This window comes from Brachypodium distachyon, chromosome 3, assembly GCF_000005505.3.
Source record: "Brachypodium distachyon strain Bd21 chromosome 3, Brachypodium_distachyon_v3.0, whole genome shotgun sequence".
Taxonomy (NCBI): domain Eukaryota; kingdom Viridiplantae; phylum Streptophyta; class Magnoliopsida; order Poales; family Poaceae; genus Brachypodium; species Brachypodium distachyon.
This window is the reverse complement of record NC_016133.3, coordinates 1,397,976-1,413,038: the sequence shown is the minus strand read 5'-3', so window position 1 is coordinate 1,413,038 and position 15,063 is coordinate 1,397,976. Positions and strand designations below refer to the sequence as shown.

Genomic DNA, 15,063 nt, shown 5'->3' with positions numbered 1-15,063 from the left:
TCGGAGGTGCAAGAGACCTCGTCGGGAGTTGGTGAAGGAAGCGCCCAAGCAGGCACCTGTATGTCAGTGTCTTGACGGACACCACGTAGAAGGCCGCCACGGGCGACGACGTACTGCGAGTTGGTCCCTGTTTGGTGGTGTCTCAGCAGACACCGCGTAGAAGGCCGCCACGAGTGGTGGCGTACCGATGCCAAGTTGGTGAAGAGTGTGCCAAGCCAGGCGCCGTATAAGTGGTGTCTCAGCGAACACCAAGTAGAAGTCCACCACGAGCGGCACGATGCTAACCTGTGAAAGATGCGCCAAGGGTGGCGCCCTGTATGGGGGTGTCTCAGCGGACACCGGGTAGAAGGCCGTCACAAGCCGTGGGTGTCTCAGCATGGTGATAACCTGTGAAAACTGCGCCGAAGCGGACGCCGTCAGCTGCGGTGTCTCAGCGACACCATGTAGAAGGCCGCAACGAGCGGCACCATCTTGCACGACACCAGGTCGGTGAAGGATACGCCAAGACATGCGCCCTGTGCGTCGGTGTCTTGACGAACACCAAGTAGAAAGCCGCCATGCACGGCGGCGGCACGACACCAGGTCGGTGAAGGATGCGCCAAGACATGCGCCCTGTGTGTCGGTGTCTTGATGAACACCAAGTAGAAAGCCGCCATGCACGGCGGCGGCACGACACCGGGTCGATGAAGGAAGCGCCAAGAAGCTGGCGTCCCGTGTGGCGGTGTCTCAACGGACACCACGTAGAAGGCCGCCAAGAGCGGTGGTGCGCACGACGCCCGTTGGCGAAGGATGCGCCAAGCCGGGCGTCGTGTATTGCGGCGTCTCAATAGACACCACGTGGAAGGCTGACTGTGCCAAGACCGGTGCCCTGTTAGCCGACGGGTGCCACCCGTCGACACGGACAACCTGTATGATGTGGACGTCGCCCTCAACAGCACCGCCACTGACGACGGTGTTTTGATGGACGTCAGCTAGCTTGTACATGAGGATGACGGCATGTCAGCAAAGTGGCGCTCCGTCTGGGGCGGGCACTGCGTAAACGTCGCCTACGTCCGCACCGTTGCACACCATGGTGTTTAGGCAGATGTTGGCGGGCTGTTGATGAAGATGGCACCTCACGTCGGGCGGGCGTCAGAATGTGGCACACGACCCAGATGACAATCACGAGATTGCTAAGCTACGAAGACAATGGCATGCCTCTTACATGCACATCCATGGCACCTGTGTACTCTTGTTCTGCATGTGTGGCTTGACACCACTTTGGTCACAGCGTCTCGCCCTGTTCGCCTCGATAGACCTGTCCTTCCATGTGTGGCGTGCGCCGAGCGCGTGAGGCGCTGCCCCTGCATCTTGCCTCCTGGATCGATCTCCTGTTCGTCTTGATGTTGGAACCTGCAGTTCTCCTAGATGGTTACCTGCGCTCCTGTTCTGCATGTGCGACTTGCCGCTGCCCTCCATCTTGACCCTGTGTTTATGATGAAAGCCAGACGAGTTGTTGATGAAGCCTGCGTACGCGCCAGCGTCCTACCGGCCTCAATCTGGTGCCTTGCACGTACCGCGCGTGGTGAGCCCGGCCGGCCGGCAGCACTACCACACTACCTCTATCCTTCACTTTGCTGCTTCTTGATCTGTGCGGCTCATTGCTGGTACGGCAGGGAGGTCGTATCCTGGATACACAAGAGCAAATAGATTCGTGAATTAAGTCATACCCTGACCTGATTAGACGTGGAGCTCGTGTCGTATCAATGGCCGTCCTGCTTCTCCCGGTGCAGCTGCGCGTTGCTTATACACGTGCGTGCTTTGCCGCGACGGCAGATGCGGTCTGTGTCGCTGCCGCCAGTGGCCTGTTCGCCTTAGATTCTTAGGGGTTTATTCGGCCCGTCCGGCCTCCTCCTTCTCAGCGTGAGATGGTGTGCTAGCAGAGAGTCAGGCGCCGCACCCGGCCGCTCGGCTTCCCAATATTCTTGCTTTGTTTGTTTAAATCAGTTAGAGACTCCCTCCTTTAAACCATAGTTATCTCTTTGTATACTTATCCAGGGCGGGCTCGCCGATCGGCACGCGCGAGGCAATAGCACAGAGACCCTTACGTGTGGACCATGGCTACTTGTGCATCCCCGGATCGATTAGTCCTCAACCCTTCTCCGTACAGATATGTATGCATGTCCAGCATGCACTTAGAAGTGACACAGGTACGCATGCATGCATGTCCAACATGCACGTACAAATATTAATCTCCTTCTCGTGTAGCTAGCAGGTCGATTGCAGGCAGCTGGATCTCTATTTCTTTTCTTTTCTCTTGTCTTGAGTTGATTTCGCGCCGAATTTTGGTATAAAATCTCGTCAAACACTGGAAATTATATGTTGCTAGCTATCTCTACTTAGTAACCGTCATCTCATTAGCCTGTTCATTATCGATATGTAGCATGCACGAAAATGAATAAATGAATAACTGTACATGTGTAAACTTATCAAGTAATTTCTCCGTTCCGAAATAAGTGACGTGAATTTGTATAAACTCTTGTACAATTACACCTCACTTATTTTAAGATGGATGAGAGGAGTACAATCGGTGCATGTCAAGTACACTTGATAAGCTGACACATCATCGTCCTTGTTTGTTTTTAATTAATAGGCCTGATGAGTGGACCTAATTCTATCCATTAACAGTGATGTCTATGATAACCGCAAGTGTGGTGTACAGCTGTAACGCTTGTCAGTGTGGAGAATTACAATGGATTAATTTTGTGACAACTCAAGAATATGTTAAAATCTCAAATTCATATCATGTCGTAGCTAGTTAATTATCTTTCTATCCATTATACCGATTGTACATTACACAACTCCCTCAAGTATTGGGAAGCTTGATGTTTAGAGATATCTTTTCTCAAACTTTTTAAAAACTGAAGAAAATAATATAAGAAATATTTTTATTAGAAACGAAAATTCGGTTCTATAGATTTGGCTCAAAAATTATTTTCACAGCACAATCATTTTTTTAGGTTTTAAAACTGTATCGTATTAGAAATTAATTAAAAATGTCAAAGCTATGTTTACAGAACCTTGAGCCTCGTCGAGACGACTTTATTACTGTATTATTTTTAATTAGTACAGTATATTCTATTAGAACATAAATGTAATGGAGTATTATTATCTCCTAATAAATTCATGTGTCCAATTTTCAAGGAGACAAAGAGCATGTTTGGTTGCTACCCTGGTGCAAATATGCCTGGCCAGGACCCTGCCTGAGAACTGCCTGCGAGCTGTTTGCTTGCTGATCTGGCAGCTGCCTGATTCAGGGCACCAAATTCGTGCCTGAGCTCTGACTTCTCTAAACGGAGTGTGCCTGAGCTGACTACTTCACTATTCTCTACTAGTTTTTGCTCAGGCAAAAGATGTCAACCAAACAACAATTTTGTTGTGTGACCAGGCCAAAAAAGATAAATTCACAGACAGCACATTTTATCGGGCAAGGCCCAAAGTCCACGAGAAGAGAGTCCAGAACTATTTTCTTTTCTTCTTTCTTCCTCCTTTAGTCTCAGCGTACTGACTGGACTCAACTGTTGGCCGCGCTTCCTTATCGACTCCGACGACGAGCCCGCCCACGCGACCCGCCGGCGAACGAGAGATGGCGGCGGCTACGGCGCTAGCGCTGAGCAGCGGGCACCAGATGCCGGCGGTGGGGCTGGGCGTCTGGCGGATGGACTCCCCGGCCATCCGCGGCCTCATCCACTCCGCCCTCCGCGCCGGGTACCGCCACTTCGACTGCGCCGGTAACTTCGCATCTGCGCCTCCCCCTTCTCCTCTCGCGTGCTCATCCTCTTCGCATCTATGCCCATCTGGATCGAATCGAATCGAACCCCTACGAGTTATCTGTGCTGTTCAATTAGTCCAGGCGGCTGCTTGTGTTGTGTGTGCCGCTGTAAAAATCTCAAATAGGCAAGGGGAAAAAGAAATCAGTTTCAGCTCGGATGAGCAGTAGATTTGTACGGTTCGAAAACCGTCTTAATTTTAAGTCTAGCTCTTGATTTAGAGTGACGCATTTTTCAGAGATTTCGCCGTGATGGTTTACTGACTGGGCTTGCTTTTCTGCTCCTGCAGCTGACTACCAAAACGAGGCTGAAGTTGGCGAGGCACTAGCCGAGGCATTCCAAACTGGACTTGTAAAGAGGGAGGATCTTTTCATCACGACCAAGGTTATTGTTAGAAATGATTATTTTGTCAGACGCTGTTAAACCACTTTGGGCAAGCTTATTCGGATGAGAATATAGGCACCGACTGCCCCTCTGGACAAGGACCTGATTCGTCAGAAATTACGCCCTATGAGCAGACTGAAAATAGGCTTTGTATAGAGAAAGACAAAGTAGCATAGAAAGTCAAAAACTTTTTTATAGGGAAACTCAAAAACTATATGGTTATTAAATCACTTGATGGTAGTGCTGATTATCTTGTGGTATTTGAAGCAAAGCTAGAGAGTGAAATCATATGGTTGATCTAGCTTTTTGAAGAAAAAAGTGCTGCATCAGTCACGCTAGGCGAGGCTGCTAAAGCAGATCCCATCTCTTAACCATCCACCTATCGACTTTTACCTATTAAGTACTGGATGAATCACTAAAAAAGCTTGGAGGTGGCCCTGTCAATGTGACTCAGCTGGTATAAGTTTTTTTTATAGTCATGAACTGACTTGTGGGTGTCATGTGGTTGACTAACTCAGCAGAAGATGCAGTAAAATGTATCTAAAAAGCTGTCCTAAACTAACCCGCTGGCTTAAAAGGCAGCAAGGATGGCTTGTAACTTGTCGGTGCTGATATTCAAATATGATTCACCTTAAATTCCAGTTTTATTTATCAATTGTTACATTTCCTAATTTTAGAACTGTTATTGGCTTATTGCTGTAACTAAGTCTGTCTTTTTACACCCGTTTTCACTCTCAACATTCAGATGATAATGATGTGGCAATCTTTTTTCTCTCACATCTATTATGTTATTACTGAAAGCTCCATGTCTGTTGTTATTGTAGTTGTGGAACTCAGATCACGGGCATGTGGTCGAAGCTTGCAAGGATAGTCTAAAGAAGCTGCGGCTGGATTATCTAGATCTCTACCTTATTCACTTCCCAGTAGCTACTAAACATACTGGTATGATCCTCGTCTTTATTTACCTTACATCGATGAAGAACATACTATTCAGTTTCATTGGGTGACTCACTGAATTGAGTTTTTTAACTTCAAATGCAATAGGAGTTGGCACAACTGCCAGTGCACTTGGGGATGATGGGGTGCTTGATATTGATACAACTATCACACTAGAGACAACATGGCATGCAATGGAAGATCTTGTTTCCATGGGACTGGTTCGCAGCATTGGGATTAGGTAAACTAAATATATATTACCATGGGTTCTTCTGCTTTTCTTTATTTTGTTATCTCTGTTTTGAATTTTGTGGTATTTATTCTTGAACCGTTTAGCCTGCCTTGATGTTATGATTATCACTTGGATCAATTAGTTGATATCGTCCCTATTTCTCCTAGTCGTGGTCATAGTTCAGTTTGCCCAGTATTGAAATTGTTCAGCTTAGTTGTCCCCTTAGTTTACTAGTCCATAAATTTGTTTGGTCTACATCTCTTGTGTGCTACATGTTAAGACGTTTCGGTGCTTCCTGATCTTCCCAGTTATTGGCTTATTGCTCTGTGGTGCAAATTAGCTGCTGGTCCTTGTTGCCCATAGTTTATCTTCACTCTTCCTACTGAAAAAGCATGTGGTCTTGTTTTTTGAACGTTCCAATTCCTGTTGAACCTGAATAGTCACAATTTTCTGTTGACTGTATACAGCAAAATTCTGTCTTCATTATTTCTTTTCTTTCCACTTTAAACAACTATTGCAACTCTTTCCTCTAGGTTACCGACAAATCTATGCAACCCAGTACTATTGATGTTTTAAATAGATTCCTTGTGAATTTTACTGTTGCACTATGCAATTGAAGACTGACCTTGCAATGCATGTGGGCAACACTGTCCAGATGAGTAGACATAATAGCATGTGCACTTGCACACAGAACATGAATGTCCGTCCATGTTTATTCTTCTGTTCAGTGAATCCCTGCTACGTATCCTCGCTGCATCCCTAGTCACAAATAGTATCTTCATCCCCTGACTGTTGGAGTAAACTTGTACATGACCTTCAGAATGATGATTCTACATGCTCTCCATGACATTGTGTCATTTCGAACTGGCTGCAACCTTGAACTTAACTAATTGAGTTATGCATGTTCAGAAGAACCAGAGTTGAACTTCAATAAATCCCTGCATCTCCTTTGTTTCATTCTGTTGTCTCCACTTCTGTCATGATTGTAGATTTCACGGCCTACCTGACAATGGAGGAATTCATTTTTTTTCTTCATATCTAACCCTTAATTATTCTTGCAGCAATTACGACATCTTCCTCACCAGAGACTGCTTGGCGTACGCCAAGATAAAGCCCGCGGTAAACCAAATCGAGACACACCCTTACTTCCAGCGCGACTCTCTTGTGAAGTTCTGCCAGAAGCACGGGATCTCTGTCACTGCTCACACCCCACTGGGTGGTTCCACTGCCAACACAGAGTGGTTTGGCTCTGTCTCATGCCTCGACGACCCCGTCATCAAGGTTGGTATCACAAAGTCATCTCGCCATTGCTTCATGGTCTACACAGAATCAGTATCTTAACATCTGTGCAAGCCTGGTGATAGTTTGTCTCAACCCGTTTCCTGTACCGTCTTTGCAGTCTCTGGCTGAGAAATACGGCAAGACGCCAGCACAGCTAGTCCTCCGGTGGGGCCTCCAGAGGAACACCGTGGTCATCCCCAAGACCTCCAAGGTGGAGAGGCTGGAGGAGAATTTTGCTGTCTTCAATTTCGAAATCTCCAGCGAGGACATGGAGAGGATCAAGGCCCTCGACCGCAACTATCGCACCAACCAGCCGGCCAAGTTCTGGGGCATTGATCTGTACGCTTGATTCCACCACATGATTCCTGGACAGAACCAACAATAATGCGGCATCATGTTGTTCTCGTCTCATCATGTCATCATTCGCAAACACAAACTTGATTTCTAGATGAGGGTGTTTGCAGCACGACTGAACAGATATTATATAAGCCTCCATGGTAATTAAGGGCCTCTTTGGATTGCACGAACGAAGAACACAACAATAGGAAAAACACATGAAATTTGGCAGCAATGTATGTGCAACAATTTGCAGCATAGTTGCTTGGATGGAGTACAGGAAAAGTGTCTGATTAGAAGTTGAATTCCTATGCAACTGACAATTGGATAAAGGAAACCAATCTGCAACTCTATGAATTTGGTGGCACCATCCCTTGATCTAAAGGTCATCGTATCGGTAGGGAAGATTTTTAAGGGCAGGAATCCTGCAAAAATCTTACTTCCTCCGTCCAACAAAGGATGTTTCAACTTTGACTAAATTTGAATGCATCTATACACTACGTCATGTCTAAATATATTCAGATTTTGACAAACTTGAGACATTTTTTATTGGATGGAGGAAGTATGAAAATTTTACAATCCAAAAAAGACAGAAATTTCGTGCCAATTCGGTTCACTATTCTGTTAAAAAAAGCATTTTCCAACTGAACTCTCTTCGACAAACCATTCATGAAGAATTAAAAAACTGGCGTAAAGGCGAGAAAACTGTGGCAACAAATTTAAAAAGTAGGCAAGTTTGGCCCTCACGAATAGAACGATTATCCGTCTATATGTTTTTCATGTGCTCTCTCCGTTCCGAATCAACTGACATGATGTCAGTTAATTCAGAACCGAGAGATTAGTACAACATATATGAATATTTCAATTTTTTTGTCCAAATTTACGCAGGAAAATATGAAATCGAAGGGGACTCAAACAGCTGAACTGCTGTAGTCTCCTCGAAGTCTGAAGAGCAGCAGTGGGGTTCCTCGTCGTCGCCGTGCCAGTCTCCACTTCCAAGTTCCAATCCAAAACCCCATGTCGACGCCGGCGGCCAGTCTCCCGCCGCCGTCCTCCTCCTCCGCGGCCGCGCCTCTCCCGGACCTCCTCGAGTCCGCCACCTTCGCGCCCCCCGCGCCGCCGCCCCCGCCGCCCACCCCCTCCGCCATCCTCTCCGCCTGGTCGCACCTCCGCAGCCCCCCCGCTCCCTCCTCCACCCTCGCCGCCCTCGAGACGCTCCACCTCCACCACCGCTCGCTGCGCCTCTCCTCCGCGCACCTCGAGCTCCTCCTCCCTCTCCTCCCGCTCCACCCGCGCCTCGTCGCCCCGCTGCTCGCCGCCTCCCCGCCGCATCTCCTCCGCGCCGCCGCGCTCCCCCTCGCCTCCCTCCCTCTCTCCCCCCGGCTCCTCCTCCTCGGCGCGCTCGCCGGCGCCAAGAGCTCCCAAAATCCCACCACCAGCAGTACTGCTGCTACCTCAGGGAGCTCTGCCAAGGAGAATCTCGGCGGTGGTGAACATGATGCCGACGATCCTGTCGCGGCTGTGAGTGTCATCCTGGAGAATATGGAGCAGGGCAGTGAGAGCTGCAATGACTTTGATCACCTCGCGCTTGCAGGGATCGGTTATGCGCTGGCGAACGCTGATGAGCTGCAGTTTGGGAGGATCATTGGGTCCTTGGTTAGGGTTTGCGGGAGGATCGGAAACCTAGGTGTTGGTGTCAGGGTGTTTAAGCTGGTGGAGTGGCTGGTCTTGGGATTCGTCGAGTCGAGGCGGATGCGGAAGGTTCAGGTTCTCTTAGAGCTGATTTCGCCTGAGAAGTGCGAGAGCCAGGGTTATGTGCTGTTTCCGGTGGTGATGGCAGCTTGCGGCGCACTACGGGCGTTGAGGGTTGCTGCCGTGAGACACAGGTTGGACTTTGCTCCGAGGTTGAAGGAGGCGCCTGAACGAACCGTTCGTTTTGCAGCTGCGAGAGCGACTGTAGAAGGGAGAGGAGATGATGATCTGCGACGTGTTCTTATTCAGTGTGTTGCGTTGGGCTTGGCACGGTGTGGGCAGGTTGCGTTTGATGAGTCAGTGTTACAATGTGTTTGTATGGCACTGCTGGAGGAGCTCATCCCTCTCCCACATCTGCTTAGGATGTCAGTCAAGAGTTCAGATGGTAGTTCTGCTGAGCTTGTCAAGAATCAGGTCAAGCAGCACCAGGATAGTGTCCTTTTCAAAGAGGCAGCACCAGTGACTACACTTCTGTGCAGTCAGTATACATTTGCTGATGAGAAGGTTAGAAATCATGTCGAAACTTGTGTATGTGAATATGCACAGGAGCTGTATTGTCATCTTCGTGCAGCGGTGTTGCTGCACCAGGCGAAACAGAAGGATCTGCTTGCGGAGATTGATAAGATTGCTGAGGCAGCATTTCTTATGGTTGTAGTCTTTGCAGCACAGGTCACGAAAAAAAGACTAGATGCTAACTCCTCAGGCGGGTTCCAGCCAGAGGTTGCTGTTAGGATATTGGTTGCATTCTCTTGTGTAGAACATCTGAGACGCATGCGCCTTCCTGAGTACACTGAAGCAATCCAGTGTGCTGTCGTTGTCAATCAGGAGAATGCGGCAGCCAGTGCTTTGTTCATTGAGTCAATGCCTTCTTGTGCTGAATTGACAAGCAAACCAGGTTATTTAAATGCCATTCTCTCTTTGTGGCATTGCGATTTCTGCCAACTATTGATTAATAGATCTTTGGTATTATTGTAGATTTACTAACCTTGGATGGAACAAGATATATCTGGTACAGAGATGAGGTCCAGACATCACGCATACTGTTTTACCTGAGGGTTGCACCTACTTGTATTAACCTCATTCCAGCACATATAATTCGGGATAAATTAGCTCCGGTCATGTTCCTGTATCCTCTATCACCACTCTACTACTTTATGTCTTGGTATAGTTTTTCTCCTTTGCATCCAGATTTTAATATTAAAAAATTGCCCTCCTTAATATACAACCTGTCAGATACATACAGCATCCGAGTGACAAAGTAACACGTGCTGCACACTCACTGATGGTATCATTCCTTTCATCTGGCAATGATACTGAACAGGATGATCAAGATGCTTTGAAAGAGCAACTTGCCTTTGACTATGTCAGGAAATCTTTGGAGGTAGTTCATCAACAACATTTTTTGTATTCTTTTGTTCCTGACTGGAAGACTAATTGATTTTTCTACTTACTCCATTTGAAAGGCTTATCCTGGGGTAACCCCATTCGAAGGATTGGCATCAGGAATTACAGCACTTGTTCGGCACCTTCCTGCAAAGAGTCCTGCCATTCTTTTCTGTGTCCATAGTCTTGTTGTCAAGGCTAAAGATCTTTGCAATACATCAATGGTTCAGGACAGATCCTTATGGAGGTCATGGGAAGATAGCACAGAACCTTGTAAGAAAATATCAGATTTGTTGCTACGGCTCATCTTCCTTGTGGATATTCAGGTAAGATAAGATCAGAGGGGTTTTCTTTTCTAAGGTGGGTAGAGCAGCAAATTAATTTTTTTCATCATGAAATACGGGTTGGTAATTATCTCCTTTATGGTGTCCAAAATATGGTTAATCAATTTGCGTGGACAGACCTTTTTTTTACTGCAAAACCATGATAACTCAGATCAACATTTTGCTCATACTGACTTGTAAAATATGGAGTCTTGGACCCTTGGGCGATTGATGTTTGATAACTACAAATCACTTTGTTCTGTGATTAAGATCCTATGCTTGCAGCTCTGCTACCTGCAGTAAGCATTTGCAGATATTACTCCCTTTTATGTCTCAACGGGCTTTCCTTCTCTTCATGCAGTCATTCTCTTATCTTCTCAAGGAGCTGGCAGAATTTGTCACTTGGCTGCCCAAGGAAGGTCAGGATGTGCTCCTCGATGACATGCACACCCATGTCGCAGAATCTGACGATGTTGTACGAAAGCCTGTGCTTGTATCGTGGTTGCAGTCCCTGTCCTACATAAGCTCGCTAGCTACTGTTCATGAATCCAACAATAAGGCCGGAAATGCTCATTCTGCTGGTGGAGTTGAGTTGAGCCTGAACAGAACTGTTGCTCGTCTGTGACATCATCTTGCTCATACTTGTTTTCGAGCTGGAACACACGTTTCATGTGCCATGCTTGTACATTGACAGTGTACAGAATAGAATGAGAAAGATAAATGTTGAAAGTATAGCACTCTATTTTCTTTCTTGAGTAGTATCATACTTGTCTGAATTGACAATCGGATTTCTGAATCTCTACAAATTTCGCTGGCTGACAAGTATTACAAGGGGGAATTGAATGTTCATGTTTCAAACTCCTTGAGTCTGAAATGGTTCGTGGAATTCCTAATCAAAGCATGACCCAAATACATCTCAAGTTTGACATACATCAGAACATGCGACAGTCATCAACAGGAGGAGAGTCCAGTTATCTCCAGTAGATGATCCAACGCTAGAACAATGCAGTAGCATTGTACAGGGAGAAAATAGTCAGTTGGTTTCACAAACTTCACAGTTTCAAGAAGGAATTTATTATTGTTTTCCCCTTTTTAGGGTTTAGATCACGGTATCACTGCATGCCTATTCGTAACATTACACAACATACTATATAATCACATTCTCAGCTGGCATCAGAGGAGAGGAGGTTATGTGGCTGCGACTTAGCAGCCTATGTCTTGAGAGCAAGCAATGCCAAATCTGGCTAGGAAATGGCACTGCACCGAAAGGGTTGGGCGGGCTCACGTATCCTCATCTACTAAAACAAAACCCAGCAGCCAACAAAGGTACGTCCACCATGGCAAATCAGCAAGGAAGCTCTCAGGTGAAGAAGGCGGGTATCCTTTATGAGCCTGATGTGTAGGTATACCGTGACTGAGCCCCCTCCAGTAGCTCCACAAGTTTACCTGCAATAAATTGAGCATGTAAAACATATTGCAAAATACTCCGTCTTTAAGTTTATGTTAAATGCATAGATGTGGTGAGGGTTTACATACCTGTAACGAAACCAATAAGCGGCACTGGATTCAGAACTTTCTCAGCCTTCTCCAGATGACGCCTGTTAGGACAAGTGCAAGCATAGGCATGAAGGGGGGAATCAAATTAACAGTGACATTATCATATTATGGTGGTAGTGTTCCGTACTTGGTGTAGTTGGAGAAGAATGGATCTCTCATGACATAAAGGGCCCACATCATCTTTCGCCTTTTCAACTGATGGAATTAAACCAAAGAAGATAGCTAATTCAGCAACAGAGAGAGCACGGTAATTTTTTTAGCACAACAGAAAACTGAAATCAACTCACCTCGTCCCTCTCAACAGATGACAGCTGATGAACTTTCCCAGCTCTTTGATTTAGGTCTGTTGCATGCGAATGAATGCCAAGGCTTGTGAGCTCCACAGCTAATGACACTAACCACGGGGACCAAGATCTGATTCCAAACTTTCTGATCAAAAGTACGTATACAAGTGGTCTGAATATGTGGACGGCCTCCCCTAACATAAATAAGCGCCCAGGAACCCCTCTAGAAGACCAAATAGTTGCCAAAGTTGGCTTCTCAACCTCCATCACTGCGTAGCAGAAAACAAATAAATCAAGACAAAAGTAAATACAATCCAATGAGTAAACTAAAGGAACGCCCAAGACAATGAACACATAAACATCCCAATGGGGATCCATTATAACATTTTAGTAGAAATAAGTTACCAGGAGGAACAGGAGTAGGTTGGAGCTTGCTCAACCACATGGGATCTGACATCATCTTTGCATTCTGGCCAAACTTGCTCAAAGCAGCTACTGCTCTTCCCTCCAGACTCTTAGATACAAATCCAACTTTTCCGTCCACACCATTAGACGCAATCCCATTATCATTTTGGGAATGTCCATTCATCGGATAGATAACTGGCACTCCGTTACTTTTGACTCCATGATTGTCGGCAAGAACATGATCCTCTTCTTCATTTTCCACCTCTCCTCCTTGTAAGAGCATCCTGTAGCCACTCTCTCTGAAAGCGGCTAACCTGACACATGCTCTGAAACATTGCAAACAATTATCATTCCTCTGAACCAAACAAGAAATGCATGGCAATACCAGACATGCAACAATAAACAAAAACTACATAGGCAATCATCTTACTTCACCGCTTCTGTAACAGCAAGGAAGCCCCATTTGTGATCATCTCCAACAAAATGCTGAGCGGCAACCTCAACAACCGCTTCCACATCCTTTAGTATGGATACAACAAGAGCCCAAGGGATAGATTGCTCCTTGGAGGTCAGAACATCGGTTGGCGTCTCAATTATATGTTGGTTGACAGAACTCACAATGCCCAGAAGTGCATAAACTGTTCAGGGAAAGAAAATATGCCTAATGTCAAATTATCAAGCTCCTACCACTGAAAACAGGTTTTCTGAAACTTCAATGCAAATACTGTCTTGGCATATGCATGTTTACGAAGTGAACAAATGTTATGCTCTCTCAGGGGAAAGAGTTTCCTTGCAAAGGATTTAGTTTATCAAAGAACTGGCTGTAAGTTTTTTTGGGAATAATCCCAAGATTGCTTAGGTAAGTAGCCTGTAGCCCAGATTCAATAGCAAAAAATTGTGGTTCGCCATACACACATGCAAATACATGCTCACTAGAAATATCATCTACAAATAACGGGATCCTCTTAGTGAAGATTTTTATGGCCAAGGACTATTTTCATATGGGTTGTACAGAAGATTAGGACCTGACAGTAATACTCATTGGCTTATTGTCTTTGTGGGCTACGTTGAAAATCTACTCTAGTATCTACGTGATCACATTATTTTTCAACAACTAGAAGGTGTATGATAACAAAGTGTAACAAACAGATTATATCAATTCCCCAAACAATAGAGGTTTCAGCCATGCACACGGTGACTTAGCATAGTCATCGGCGCACGAGACAGTAAAGATACAAATTAGTGATATAAGATTCAGAGTTATAAAAAGCACAGTGGAGCTAGACGTTACTACTATTGAAGGACACGCTGTACCTGCTTCCGGCGCGATCTCGGAGTTGGCGAAGCGCTCAGGAAGTATCCATGTCACGCCCTGCAAAGAGTTTCAAGCACATATATAAGCCAAAGGTACAACTCGTAGCTCCTCATTCCATTGACAGCTTAGCCTGATAAGCAATTAGAACGACAATTCACGACCCTAACAGGACTCCACTTCAGCAGAGCAGAACCAAAATGGAATCCGAAAACTAGTACTGCGAAACCAATCCCCTTGCGTGTTCCGCCAAGGAGGATCCAGGGAGCATCCAGACCACAGGAATTCGGGTGAACCCCAGGTCTGGTTTGCCCCCAACCAATCACCAAATGGCACGATTGAGCAAAATTCAGAACCCATCAAGGGCACCGGATCGACGGGCCTCACGCGGATTAGGGATCACGAGCGCTCATGGACCGCAGAAACGCCCTAAACACTAGAAGATGAAGGAAGCTGCGACCCGTAGCGGGGGGTTCAGAGGTTGGATAGAGGCTTACGTTGGCGAGGGACTCGAGGGAGCGGACGAGGTCCCTGTTCTTCCGCACCCATATCTTGTACGCCTCCATGGCGCCGGCGACGGCGAGTCTGACTCGGCCTCCACCCCGCTCCTCTTCCCCCCCCCCCCCGGAGAAGCTAGGGAAAGAAGAAACCTACGGCAGCGACACAGCAGTGGTCGGAGCACGGGCCACCGTCTGATCTCCGGCGGACGGCGGCGTGAATCAGAATCGCGGTGGCCGGCCCGGGGCGAGGACAGGTGGGGATTTTTTTTTTTTTTCGAGGTTTATTTTGGTTTCCTGACTCCGCTCGCTCTACTGCTCTGTCCAGACTCCAGAGAGGCAGGATGAGTATATGCTCCGGTTGGAACCTGACTGGTGGGGCCGTCCGCTCGGTGACACTGGTCCTTATAAAAATGAGTATATACCCCGTATTTGGGGAACGCTTTTTAGGACCCATTTGGAATGGGGAATTTGTCAAGTCTGCCTGACTTAAAAATCTCTGGAAATTCAACCGAAATTTAATGGGAAATTTAATATAACGAAAAGGTTTGGTGTTTACGGAGTGTGAACCC

At 46.5% G+C, this 15,063-nt stretch overlaps 3 protein-coding genes across 3 annotated transcripts; 2 read left to right on the top strand and 1 right to left on the bottom strand.

Annotated features, from left to right (window-relative positions):
- The first annotated feature begins 3,506 nt into the window (after positions 1-3,506).
- Positions 3,507-7,283, top strand: LOC100840746 (NADP-dependent D-sorbitol-6-phosphate dehydrogenase). Its single transcript, XM_003573683.4, has 6 exons — positions 3,507-3,770; positions 4,099-4,193; positions 5,018-5,135; positions 5,238-5,370; positions 6,423-6,642; positions 6,761-7,283. Exons 1-6 carry the CDS (start codon positions 3,626-3,628, stop codon positions 6,989-6,991), a joined length of 942 nt encoding a protein of 313 aa, XP_003573731.1. The 5' UTR covers positions 3,507-3,625; the 3' UTR covers positions 6,992-7,283.
- A 630-nt stretch (positions 7,284-7,913) lies between these two features.
- On the top strand, positions 7,914-11,191 carry LOC100838920. The gene is made up of 5 exons (XM_003573677.4): positions 7,914-9,625; positions 9,706-9,856; positions 9,964-10,111; positions 10,194-10,439; positions 10,798-11,191. The coding sequence occupies exons 1-5, from the start codon at positions 7,996-7,998 to the stop codon at positions 11,059-11,061; spliced, it is 2,439 nt and encodes an 812-aa protein (XP_003573725.1). The 5' UTR covers positions 7,914-7,995; the 3' UTR covers positions 11,062-11,191.
- A 266-nt stretch (positions 11,192-11,457) lies between these two features.
- On the bottom strand, positions 11,458-14,814 carry LOC100836570 (peroxisome biogenesis protein 16). Its single transcript, XM_003573669.3, has 8 exons — positions 14,492-14,814; positions 13,997-14,054; positions 13,113-13,320; positions 12,683-13,008; positions 12,281-12,546; positions 12,121-12,188; positions 11,973-12,034; positions 11,458-11,882 (listed from the first exon to the last, which is right to left on the bottom strand). The coding sequence occupies exons 1-8, from the start codon at positions 14,558-14,560 to the stop codon at positions 11,821-11,823; spliced, it is 1,119 nt and encodes a 372-aa protein (XP_003573717.1). The 5' UTR covers positions 14,561-14,814; the 3' UTR covers positions 11,458-11,820.
- Positions 14,815-15,063: the final 249 nt, after the last annotated feature.